Raw genomic sequence first — 13,483 nt, 5'->3', positions numbered from 1 at the left:
CATATTTTTATTTTGTTTCAACTTAAGAAAGATTAATTTTTTTTCCTGAGAACTCATTTTTTTTCGTTTACATAATTGTATCATATATTTTTTTTCAACTTGAGAAAGATTAAAGTTTTTTTTAGAACTCTTTTTTTTTCTTTTTCTTATAAATGTTGAGTCTTTCATACTTAATTAAAGAGGGTAAAGTGAATTACAAAACGTAAATATTTTTTTTATAGAAACCAAAATGATAATTTTTTATACTGAGGAGCGCAATGAAAATTCAAAATTTGTTAAGATCAAAAACTTATTTTTATTTAATAGTTATTAAAATCTACTCTTTTGTTTAATACAAAAAACATAAATAGGTTGAATGAAAATAAATTATACATTAAAGATATTTGATGGGACATATTGAAATAAAGAGAGAAAATTGTGAAAAGGAATAAAAATAGATAAAAATATAATATGTATTTCTAGATTCTGAACACAGATTATGCTATATATTTTTGTTCCGAATAAATTACAGTATATTTTATTAGTATTTTTTCAATAATACTTTTGCTTTGTCTTTATCTCGAAAATATTATATAATCCACGTTGTATAAATCCCTTTCAAAAACTTCTTAGAAAGGAAAATATTATGTTTTTAATCAAGGATAAACAATAGTAAAGAAATTCAAAGAAAAAAAAAATCATTAATTCATCATTAATATTTGTTTATTTTTCTATCCAGATATCACTTTCTGTTTGCTCATTTTCAGGCATAACCTAAACAGAGATTGGACCTTTGTCAAAGAACTATGACAGACACGGTGGTCGATTCACGCAACAATGCGGCGGTGCAAGCCACCAACGACGACGCATCCGCCAGTAAATTGTAAGGGCACCTCAATTAATAATTAGGAATTGGACTCTTTTTCTGGCATTGCATCTCGGGTCAAGTAATTGTTGTTGTTTCCAAATCAACTATGATGTTCTTTTAAGCCTCTTTAGTCCATTGATTTACTATTTGGGAGTTTCATTCTGCACCATTTTAGGGATTAGGGAATAACATTCTTCAGTTGTTGTTTCATGTGTTTGCTTTTTATTACAATACCTCTTTTATTATTTCCCCATTTTAGTAAATTGGGAATAGGGTTGTGTTTGGATAGACTTTCCGTAAACACTACTCATAGGAGAAGAAAGTAAGAGAAAAAAAAATGAATCGAGCTTCCTTTACAAGCTAAATAAACTTCTTCACCTCAATTTTTTGGAGAAGTTGGCGAGAGAACTTCAACAGAAGTTAAGTGTACAGGTTGATATCGCTTATGGGGGTAGCTCTTTTCATTCTGCTGTCTTATTTTCTTTTCCTACATGTGCTTATGTACAATTTATCCAAACAGAGTCTATATCTAGAAGCTGCAGCGTCTGATGCGCTCAGGGTGAATTTATCCAAACAGCGCCTAGGTCTATCCAGAAACTGCAATGTCTGTTTACATGCAACATAGGGAATAGTTAGATAGTGGTTAGAAGTTATACCCCTTTCTGTAAGACTCTGTCCTAAGTATGAATCCGCAAGCCATCTTAAGTGGCTTTCTAAAGAAAATGAGATATTTCATTTTTTGTTTTGTTTTGTGTATGGGAATTACTTCATTCTTGTAATTGATGAGTTTGTCTTTTTAGGTCGTTTACTCTTTCTAAAATTTTAATGTATACTGATCTACCTTAGTTTTACCTTCTTTGGAGCTTTCTCTCAAAGATGGCTTGTCAAAGGGCGATGCAATAGAAAAATTGCATTTGCACCTGTGAAAAATGAATATTGCAGGGGGTTAAGTTACATGGTCCCAACGGCATAAGCATTAATGGAGACAAATCTTTGTCTCAGTATTGGAATTCGCTATGTTCATGGGAACTGCTTTGGGTTTTTGATGAAATATAACAATGTATTGCATGTAACAATGTTATATATTCATGACATGGTTTTGATGAAACACTGGATGGATAAATTAAATTTATTGGAGTGAGTCTGAAGTCTTATATTGTGAAACAAACACAATGAAACACATTTTCTCTGTTTATTTTACTTTCAAATGCTATCATGCCAGACCATTTGAATTCTTATTGGTAACAGCTTGGTTTAATTTTAAATAATATAATACTATGGTTTCCTACAGTATCATTTATTTATTGTTTTATAAATATTGTAGACTTGAAAGTTTAACATTTAGATTTTCTGGCCTGTTCAGACCGGGGACGAAACTGTAGAGTTTGAAATTATGTATGTAAGAAGTCAGTAATCTAGTTTTAAAAATGTGTTATAGAAAAACAATTGAAAATATATGTACCATGGGCTCCAAAATTGAAAACTGGGGTTAAATTTAAATGGACCTTGATCCATAATAGCAATATGGTTAGATCTATCCATCCTTTCCCTGTACTGTAAAAAGTCTGGTCCCACATCGCAAAACATTATAACAAATCATGTAACATTGGTTCCAATAATGTTTGTATTATTCTCACTCAGTTTTAGTCATAAATTTCATCTTGTATTCAGTTGTCTTCTGAGTTCAGATGATTTATAGTTATTATTATGTAGTGAATGTTTGCTCACTACAAACTGGCTGTAGGTCATGTGTAAAAAAGGGCTACATGAAAGATGATTATGTTCATTTATTTGTGAGAAGACCCGTGAGGAGATCTCCAATTATTAATCGTGGTAGGATTTTGCTTCTTTAAGTAATTTACTTGTGTAAATACCTGTCCTTCTAGTTACTAGTTTATTAATTCATTTGAATTGTTTGAGTATGAAGGTTACTTTGCCCGTTGGGCTGCTATTAGGAAACTGCTCTATCAGTTTCTTGACATTGAGAAGAAGGCAGATGGAGATGCCCCAATAAAGAAGCAGATATTATCACTTGGAGCAGGCTTTGATACAACATATTTTCAGTTGCAGGTGCCTGGCTTTCCTTGTGATTTGTACTGGCATGCTGTACTTAAAAATTAATCTGGTTCTGACTTTTAAACTATAGGTTTACCTATCCTTTTGGTGCCTTGTTGGTTAAATTATGGTTTGGGTTGAACTACTATTGATCGAATGCTTTTGCATTTAAATATTAGCGAATTTTGTTTATTTTGTGTTTTAAAGGACGCGAAAAACTTTAGGTTTATATTCTTGTTGGTGCTCTTGCACTAACTTGCTAGCTTTAAAGGGTGGGTTCCCAAGTGCTTATAATAGCTACCTTCTGCTTTTGCAATCTCAATGTATAAGACTGGGTGTTGCACTCTACTTACACAAGACATAGTTGTTATTTTTAACCTTAAGTCTCATGCACATATTTGTTTTGGCTGAATATATTTTTTTTGTTCTCTTTTATGTGGAATGTAATTTCCTTTCAGGACTTTGTAGGTTAGTTATACCAGTGTATTTAGAGAAAAAGTAAATAGACGAAGAATGATGAAAAGTACGTGTATGGATGAATAAGTAGTTAAGTCACTAATTACCTGTCAACAAGTTTTGAAGACCTTTGGACTTATCTTTTCCATATAATTTTAACATGAATTACTGAGTGGTAGAATATTCTAATACAAGAATATGTGTGCAATATTCTATAGTATATCCAGGCCTTGTGAATTCTCCATGTCCATCTCTTATTCTTTTACTTCTGTTTCTTTATGCTCTCTGTTTTTTCTAGTTTTGTTCTGATGGCTGCAAAAATGTTTTGGTCAGGGTTACTGAAGTGCTGCACATATCGTAGAATGATGCCATGCTTCACCTAGATTTTGTGTATGCTTATTTCAATTATGATATAGTAATATGTGTGAAAAAAATACTTTATTTGTACTATGTATAAGTATCTTAAAGCTTCTGTCTTTCCTATTATTTTAATAACATCGTTGTTTAGATTATAGAGTTATTGTGCGCGGTAGTGAATAAGAGTGTTTTCTTCTTTCACCCATGCGCATCCAGGACACAAATTTAGTTGTATGGAACTTCATTGGTTGCTTAAGCTGTTTTACTGTGGCCTCCATGTGACTCCGGTTGTGGATGGAAATTGTGAAACGTTGTAGTTTGTTTACTCATTATCATTAATTCCATTTTTTTCCTAGCAACTTGTTTGCTTAGCTTCTCTAAACTAGTGTTGTGCTAATGTACAGTCATGTCATAAATTAAAAATTGTTTCATGGCAGGACGAGGGGAAAGCACCAGATTTGTATGTTGAAGTGGATTTTAAGGAGGTAGAAACTTGAATACCTTTCAAATTTTTAGTTTCAATTCAACGCATATTTCTAGTTAATTTTGGGTTTTGAGTGGGATTGTTCACATGTATTTTGTCTAGAAACTCGATAACTATACTGTCTGTTTTGACTAAATTTATATGTAATTGTAAAATGAAGAGAGAGTGATTTATATATTTTTTTGAATTGTAAGTTTTTAACTGTCACTCTTGTATTTTGTAATCAAGGTAACTAGTAAAATGGCAGCTGTTTGTAAATTGAAGAGACAGTGGTTTATATAATTTTTAAATTGTAAGTTTTTGACTGTCACTATTGTATTTGTAATCTAGGTAACTAGTAAAAAGGCAGCTCTTATCGAGACTAACAGTCAATTGAAGAATAAACTTGGTGAAACAGCAACCATATCAAGAGGTAAGCTATGCTAAATATGATAATTTATATGGAAGGAACATCTTTGATAACTTTTATTCTCTTATTGTGGTTATGTCCTTTTCTTTTGTGGTAGCACCTGGTGCTGAAGTGACAATATAAATTAAGAGGTATAAAATTCACACCCTTTAAAGTCTTCAAACCCTAGACATTTAATCTCTCTATTCTTGTATGTCCATTTGGACTCACCAGTTCTTTAAACAAACAAAGGAGAGGATAATGCATAATATGACACTAAGGGAACAAACAAAGGAAAGGATAATGCATAATATGACACTAAGAGTGTTGATGATAGGGATAGTTTAGTTTCTTAAAGAGGGAATGGGACATTTTAAATTCTAAAAGCTTTTTATTTAATGTTTGTTCATTATAATTGAAAATGCCTAAGTGAATTATCTGCAAGGAGAGATGGAGTTGGGATCTAGAGACTAGACCCATAAAGTAATTTGTCAGATTAAATAATATAAAGATTGAGAAAATAATAAAGTCTATGGCCCTTTAAATCTCTATGTTAAAATTGCAATAAAAAAGTATGCATGTGTGAACAAAGAGTTCCAATTCAGAAGGTCGAGGAACTTTGATTCGGCTACCAAGCTTAATCTTAGAACTACAAAGTAGAAACATCTAAGAACTGCCTCATCATATCTGAGGATATAATCAACATAGTTTTTTCGTTTTGATTTTTGGTAACATCAATACTGAAAGTTAAAATTCATGATTACTTCTAATTGGATCTGATGCATGCATGTCTCATTCCCTGCTAGAGAAAGGAGAAGTGGTCAGTGCTCAATATAAACTAGTCCCTGCAGATTTGCGTGATGTAAAACAATTAAATGATATTATATCTGTTGCTGCTATGGATCCAAGGTATGTATTGGGATTCAGCTTCGTCTCTGCCTCTCCATCTGTACAGTTGTGAGATTCTGCTAGTATTTCAATATAATTTATAATTTGTTTGAAGGCATCAGCCCCTTTGAAAATAAGAAAAGGTCCTTAGAATCTGAAAAGCTTAAATAAAAAGGGTTATGAAGAGTGTGTATTGCTGATAAAATGTCCAGTTACTTTCTTTTTCTTCTCTAATGAATGTCTCTGTTATTTTTATAAAAGACAATTAATCTGAATTTAATAATTGGAGAGGAATATGTAGCTTATCATACAACTTTGTGACATTTCTAAATGCCTTTGTCATTGATATTGATAAACAAATTTTTAATCTCCGAAAACGGAGTCAAAAACTTGTTAATACATCGGCAAGTGTACCGAATCGTATCAAGTAATAATAAATGGTAAGACCACGTATCGTTTCCCAAGAGACTCACGATACTAAACAGTTGTGATTACTCAACTAATTAAGACTCTAAAGAACAAATTTTGGGGTTTTTGAATGCAAATGCAATAAAATAAAAAAGAATGCAATTTGATCAATTGAGGCTTATGAGAAATAGAGAAGATTGGGAGAAATATCCCTTGTGTCTTTTGCATACACACAGGGTAGTTTATTTATAATGTAAGATATGGGCCGATGCCTTTAATATAGAATGGGCTGAGCCCAATTAACAAAAACACACATCTTAATATCTAACACTCCCCCTCAAGCTGGAGCATATAAATCATATGTTCCAAGCTTGTTACAAAGATAATCAATTCTAGGTCCTCGTAAGGACTTAGTGAATATGTCTGCCAACTGGTTGCTTGAGTTAACGAACTCAGTCTTGATATCTCCGGATATGATTTTTTCTCGAATAAAATGACAATCAACTTCAATTTGTTTGGTTCTCTCATGGAAGACAGGGTTAGAGCTAATATGGAGAGCAACTTGATTATCACATATAAGTGTCATGTGAGTGACATCTCCAAATTTCAATTCACTAAGTAATTGTTTAAGCCACACAAGCTCGCAAGTAGCTGATGCCATAGCTCTATATTCTGCTTCTGCGTTGGACCTTGCCACAACACTTTGCTTCTTACTTTTCCAAGATATCAGGTTGCCACCAATAGAAACACAATATCCAGAAATAGACCTCCTATCAGAAGGGGAACCAACCCAATCAGCATCTGAATAGCAAACAATTTTTGTATCGTTGTTAGGACCATATAGCAAACCTTTTCCAGGTGATCCTTTAATATACTTCAGTATGCGAACAACTGCATCCCAATGGTCTTCACATGGGGAGTTTAGGAATTGACTCACCACGCTAACTGCGAAGGAAATGTCAGGACATGTAACAGTAAGATAGTTTAATTTACCAACTAATCTTCTGTACCGTTCAGGATCTGAGAAAAGCTCCCCCTGATTTGGTAGGAGTTTGATGTTAGGATCCATAGGTGTCTCAACAGATTTAGAGTTCATTAACCCCGTTTCCTCCAAGATGTCTAACGCATACTTCCTCTGAGATATGACAATACTAGTGTTGGATTGTGCTACTTCAATACCCAAAAAGTACCGGAGTTTGCCAAGATCTTTGGTTTGAAAATGATGACAAAGGTGTTGTTTCATCTGAGAGATGCCAAGATAGTCGCTTCCTGTGAGAACAATATCATCGACATACACTATTAAGTAGATACATCCAGCACTTGAGTGGCGATAGAACACTGAATGATCCACTTCACTGCGAGACATACCAAATTGTTGAACAACACAACTGAATTTACCAAACCAGGCCCGAGGAGACTGTTTTAGGCCATATAAGGATTTGCGAAGACGACATACCAATCCAGATGACTCCCCCTGAGCAACAAAGCTAGGCGGTTGCTCCATATAAATCAATGATCATGCAATTGAATGAGTTAAACAAAACATGCAAAGAGAAAAGAGGAAAAACCCTAACAATTAATGAAGTAAAGCATATATAATCAATAATCAATTCAATACATGAGAGTTTAAGAGGTTACATCTTTCCCAACAACAAATAAGGTTTAGCTCTCCATTATCATGGAGAAACTAGATGAACAATGGAATGAAAGAATGGAAGAGATAGAAAAACCCTAGAAAGAGAAGAGGAGAGCTATCACCATCTCCAAATCTACCCCCAAGGGGTTAAAAGTGTGTTTCTGTGCTCAAGCCATCAAAAGATCCAAAACCTAGGACGTGCAAGTCCTTAATAGAACATAAAAATAATAGAAAACAGGTCCAAGCCCACTAAATAATAGAAAACGGGTCCAACCCCACAAAACTGGCGCTCAACACCCAAAAGTGGCCCTCAGCGGTACTAAAACTAGCGCTCAGCCCCAACTGGCGCTCAACCCCACTGCACTGGTTGACTTTTCTGTACCCTGGTTGACTTTTCTGCATTTTGGTTGACTTTTCTGCATTCCAACTATTTGGTACTTTAATTCTTCTTTCAAATCATTCAATTAGCCTACAAAATCAAGGGAATTCAGTGATAAAATCATCAAGCATAACCTCTAGTCTCTTATTCACAAAACTAGAGCAAAAACATGAGTTCAAGCAAGCTTCTAAGTCAAAAAGGGTGTTTTTAATATCAAAATTAAGTATAAAAATAACGGTTTTTCAACCGTTATCAGATATCAACAATAATTTGTTAGTGGTGGCCAACATCTATGGGGAAGTGATAAATATAAATACAAAGAGCATGTGATCTAAAATTTTAAAATTGAAAATGACTGAAGATTATTGTTAGAATAATTACATCTATGTATTATCATTAAGCCTAAGTAGGATGTAGTGTGTTAAACAATTTATTAGCTGTACCTATAATTGTACCTAGTTCTACCCCTACATGCCTTCTTCGAGTCCCAACGCCTAAACTAAGGAAGGTTATGAACTAGTAAAACCATTTGTCATGGTTGTCACACGGGGAACAGGACGACATGGCATGAGAGGAGGAGGACGTGAAGGTCGAGAGCATCCTCAATGCACATATTGGAAGAGGATGGGTCACACCCAAGAAAACTGTTACTCCCTACATGGTTTCCCTACCAAGACAACCAATGTCTCTTAGAGTGAAACAACTGACTCCAAATTAATTGAGGATGAATATGAAGAGTATTTAAGGTTAAAGTCTAACAACTTAGCATAAACATTTGGAACTCCAAGTACATCAACAAATTGCATTTCTCAATATGGAAGGTTAAAACTCGTGGGTAATTGACTCATGCTTCTGATCACATCTCTAGTAATGCTTGCTTCTTCTCATCCCTTTCCTTTCAAAGAAACCATCATTTCATAATCTTGGCAAATGGTTCTAAAACTTCATCAAAACGAGTTGGTCAAGTGTCACTTTCCCCTTTCCAAAATCTCAAATATGTTCTTTTTGTTCCTAATTGTCCTTTCAATTTGATTTCATTAAGCCAATTAACTGAAACATTAAATTGCTCAATAACCGTTGATAACAAATCTTGTTATATTGGAGTGTGGTTCAGGGAGACAAATTGGAGAAGGATATGAAGTTGGAGGTTTATACCATCTTGGATCTAGTTCCCATGTGTCGTGTGTTGCATCTCCAAGTCCTAAATTGTTACATGATTGGTTAGGTCATCCACATTTGTCAAAACTATAGAAAATGGTCCATGAGGTTAGTTGTCTCCAGACCTTAAAATGTGAGTCCTGTCAACTAGGAAAGCATGTTAGATCTACCTTTCCTAAATGGTTTGAATCAAGGTATAATTCTAGTTTTTCCATTGTCCATTCTGGTATTTTGGGACCTAGTCGTGCCTTTTCTTTTGGTTCACTGATCAATGAATATTCAAGATGTACTTGGGTTTATTTTATGAAAGACCATTCTAAATTATTGTCTATCATTACATCTTTTCTGAATGAGATCAAGAATCAATTCGGTTAAGTAATCAAAATTTTCTGAATGCTAAAGAGTATTTCTCATCTAATTTCTCTATAGTCTTAAGTTCACATGATATATTACATCAATCTACTTGTCCTCACACACGACAACAAAATGGTATAACAAAAAGGAAAATTAGACTCTTAGTTGAGATTGCTCGCATCTTATTGTTTGGTGCAAATATTCCTATCCATCATTGGGAGATGTCATCCTAACCTCATGTTATCTTATAACAGGATGTTATCCTCCTCCCTCAATAATAAGGTTCCTTTTTCAATTCTTTTTCCTAATGATCCTTCTTTCACATTTCTTCTCGTGTGTTTGGTTGTGTTTGTTTTATTCATGACATGTCTCCAGGGTTGGACAAACTGTCTACTCATGCAATCAAATGTGTCTTGGGCTATATTTGGCTTCAAAAAGGGTATCGATATTACTCTTCTGAAACCAAGAAGTACTACATGTCTGCTAATGTTACCTTCTATCCATTTGTTCAAGATATTCATGTCATACATGTCCCTCATATACTAGTGGCTGAGTCTAGTATTCTTAGTGTTTCTGCCAATCCCAGTCTTAATCAGAGTCTTTCTGAACCATCATCTCCACCTATTGATAGCCTCCAACATAGGACCCTAGGGAATAGTTTAGTTATTCAAGAACACGGTGAATCTTCTACTTCAAATTCTTCTCCCCTGTCCCTTGATACCACTACTTCTGGTGAAGATGATTCAGGCTGACCCATAGCTCTTTGAAAAGGTACTCGTTCCTTGCAAAACCCACATCCTATTTATAATTTTATAAGTTATCACCAATTGTTGCCTTCCTACTGTTCTTTTATATCTTTAGTGTCTTCTATTACCATTCCCAAAAATGTGAAGGAAACACTTGATCATCCTGGATGATGACAAACTATGATTGCGAAAATACAGGCTCTTGACCAGAGTAATACTTGGGAGTTAGTTTCCCTTCCAACTGGGAAAAAGGTTGTTGGATGTCGATGGTTTATACCATTAATGTTGGCCTTAATGGTGAAGTCGATTGTCTCAAGGCACAATTAGTTGCAAAAGGGTACATTCAAGTTTATGGCCTCGATTCTAATGATACCTTCTCTCCAGAGGCAAAGATGACTACTATTTGTCTCTTTGCCATGACAACAATTCGTCATTGGCCACTCCATCAACTGGATATCAAAAATGCTTTTCTACATGGTGATCTTGCAGAAGAATTATACATGGACCTCTTGGGTTTGTTTCTCATAGGAAGTCTAGTAAGGTTCGTACGTTGTGTTGTTCTCTATATGGTCTCAAGCAATCACCATGTTCTTGTTTTGGTAAATTTAGCTCAATTGCCTAAACTTTTAGGCTAAATCGCAGTGAAGCAGATCATTCAATTTTTTTATTGCAATACCCCTCTTAGGAAATGTATTTACCTAATAGTCTATGTTAATGATATAGGAAATAATGTTGTTGGAATTACTCAATTGAAGGAGTACTTGTGTAAACATTTTCAAACCAAGGATCTTGGAAGTCTTAAATATGTCTTGGTCATTAAGGTAGCTCAATCAAAAGATAGGTTGTAATATCTCAAAGTAAGATGCACTTGACATCCTACAAGAGACAAACATGCTCGACTGTAAGCTAGTAGATAGTCCAATGGACCAAAATCAAAAGCTAATAATGGAAAAATGTGAATCATTACCTGATCCAGAAAGATATAGGCGGCTTGTTGGAAAGCCAATTTATTTTACTATTACGAGGCCTGATCTATCTTTTGCGGTTGGAGTGATTAGTCAATTTATGCAGGCTCCATGTAGTGGCCATTGGAATGCCATCATCTGCATTCTAAGGTATATCAAAAAGGCTCCAAGACAAGGTTTGTTATATGAAGATAAAGGAAATGTCCAAGTCTTCAAATATTGTGATGCTGATTGGGCAGGCTCACTCACTATTAGGCACTCTATTACAAAATATTGTGTTTTTCTTGGAGGAAATGTTATCTCATGGAAAAGTAAGAAAAATGTATTGGCCCGATCAATTGCTGAAACTAAATATAGGGCAATGGTGTCTCTCACTTGCAAACTTATATGGGTAAAACAATTTCTTCGAGAGCTTAATTTCTATGAAGTTCAAACCGTGAAGATGTACTGTGATAATCAAGCTGCTCTCCACGTTGCATCAAATCTAGTGTTTCATAAGAGGACTAAACACATAAATTGATTGTCACTTTTGTATGAGAAAAATTGTTGTCTAAAGAAATTTGTACTGAGTTTGTTGGATCAAATGACCAACTTGCATGTGTTAATTAAGTCCTTAAGGGGACTTTGAATTCAGTGTATTTGTTCCAAGTTTGGAATATACAATTTGTACGCTCCAACTTGAGAGGAGTGTTAAAATCATTACATCTATGTATCATCATTAAGCCTAAGTAGGGTGTAGTGTGTTAAACAATTTATTAGCTGTACCTATAGTCATACCTAGTTTTGCACCTAGGTGTCTAGTATAGTCTCTTAATCTTCCATATAATCTTGAATCAATTTTTCATTATAAATAAAAGATTATGAGAGGGGTCGCTTAAGCCCTTCAAAATATATCTCTCTGTTTTTAATCTTAAGTATAATGCTTCTAAGTTTTATAATTGGAAAGCAATGATGTGTCCCTTCACACATTTTACAATTATCTATTTGAGAAAATGGGAAAAGACCAGAATGAACCAAGTTCAGCCGTAGAAATTCTTAATTTTCCCTTTCTTTCTGTAGTTTTATGCTTTTAACTTGTAATATAAATGTAGGTGCCCTTTTTATACCTGGGATTTGATACTAATTTAGTATTGTTGGCCTTTTTAACCTAATTTGCATAGTTGTGTGTATGTGTCTATTTTAGTTTAGTTGTAATTTTGTTAAGACTCATTTTTCATGACCAAGGAGTGATAAATTGATTCATTCTGTTATTGTTATCAGTCTGCCAACTTTTATAATTTCAGAATGTGTTCTGATCTACTTGGATCCAGATTCTAGTCGTAGAATTGTTGGTTGGGGGTCTCAAATGTTTTCTACAGCAATATTTTTTCTTTATGAGCAGGTAACAGCCTTCATAGTTTCATATTCTATTATGACTACTACTTTCATGGGAATGAAGTAGGATCTTTTTTGCACACATTCTTAACAGATCCTCCCTGATGATGCTTTTGGGCAGCAGATGATAAGAAATTTGGAGGTATGGATTTGAAAGTTTTGTTCTATACCATGCTTTTCAGGTTAATTCTAACATCCTACTATTTCTATTAATTAATTATTATATATTTATTTATCAAACTGTTAGGTTCTTGGGTTTGGAACCTAACAAGAACACAATCATAAGATGGAGACAGAAAGAAAGAATGGGTTTTCTGTATTATTCACAGTAAAAGAAACCTTTTTACAAGAATGAGTTGGGAGCATAACCTCCCTGGCTGAGGGCATAACCCCTCTCTACAAGCTAAAACGCCTGACTTTACACAAAGTATATTTGATCCCCTTTACAGAGTTACAAGAGCTCTATTTATAGCAGCTCTGACCCGCTACCCCTTTTTTCAACCGACACAACCGACACCCCACACCCTTAACTCCTAAACCCAATCTATCCTATCATCCTAGATCCTAACATTACACCCTGCTTCAGAACAACCTTGTCCTCAAGGTTGGAAACATGAGATTTGATCTCCTTGCTCTGCTTCATCATCGTGTACTCATATGAATGGAGCCCTTTGGCAACTGCCCTCCAATTCAGGTCTGGAGGTTTGGGTGGTGGCAATTCCTCCTCCAATAACTTCCATTCTTCTTGGATTTTATTAGCTTCCAACATTCTGGTCACCTCATTTCCAGAATTATAAGCCGTGAGAAAATGGTCTTCGATGTCTTTCAAAGCTTCAAAAAGTTCTCTCCCCTCTGCAGGTGCCTCACGAACGACAAGACCCTTCTTTAGTTCGCTGGTCCACCTCTTCACAAAATCCGTCCTTCTCTCTCGGGCATTGATTCTTCCATCCACCTTTCCCTCCTCATCCTTCATTCTAATGGTAAGCCC

General features: G+C 34.7%; 1 protein-coding gene across 5 annotated transcripts in view; it reads left to right on the top strand.

The window, feature by feature from the left end:
• Positions 1 to 670: 670 nt before the first annotated feature.
• The window catches only part of LOC108340358 (leucine carboxyl methyltransferase 1 homolog), a 29,072-nt gene continuing 16,259 nt past the window's right edge, over positions 671 to 13,483 (top strand). The window contains exons 1-8 of one of the 5 annotated variants that reach the window (XR_008248799.1): positions 671 to 862; positions 2,592 to 2,680; positions 2,775 to 2,917; positions 4,153 to 4,200; positions 4,530 to 4,611; positions 5,394 to 5,496; positions 12,382 to 12,502; positions 12,590 to 12,637. Coding sequence is in view for 4 of the 5 variants with exons in the window: in XM_052877507.1 (XP_052733467.1) it covers positions 786 to 862; positions 2,592 to 2,680; positions 2,775 to 2,917; positions 4,153 to 4,200; positions 4,530 to 4,611; positions 5,394 to 5,496; positions 12,382 to 12,502; positions 12,590 to 12,637 (711 nt within the window). In the remaining variant the exon portion in view is untranslated. Of the gene's footprint in view, positions 863 to 2,560; positions 2,681 to 2,774; positions 2,918 to 4,152; positions 4,201 to 4,529; positions 4,612 to 5,393; positions 5,497 to 12,381; positions 12,503 to 12,589; positions 12,638 to 13,483 lie in introns of all 5 variants that reach the window. The other 4 variants (XM_052877507.1, XM_017577685.2, XM_017577686.2 and 1 more) reach the window with 4 other exon arrangements.

Source organism: Vigna angularis, chromosome 5 (assembly GCF_016808095.1).
Source record: "Vigna angularis cultivar LongXiaoDou No.4 chromosome 5, ASM1680809v1, whole genome shotgun sequence".
In the NCBI taxonomy this organism is placed as follows: domain Eukaryota; kingdom Viridiplantae; phylum Streptophyta; class Magnoliopsida; order Fabales; family Fabaceae; genus Vigna; species Vigna angularis.
The sequence above is the reverse complement of the archived record's forward strand: the minus strand, read 5'-3'. Positions and strand labels throughout refer to the sequence as shown.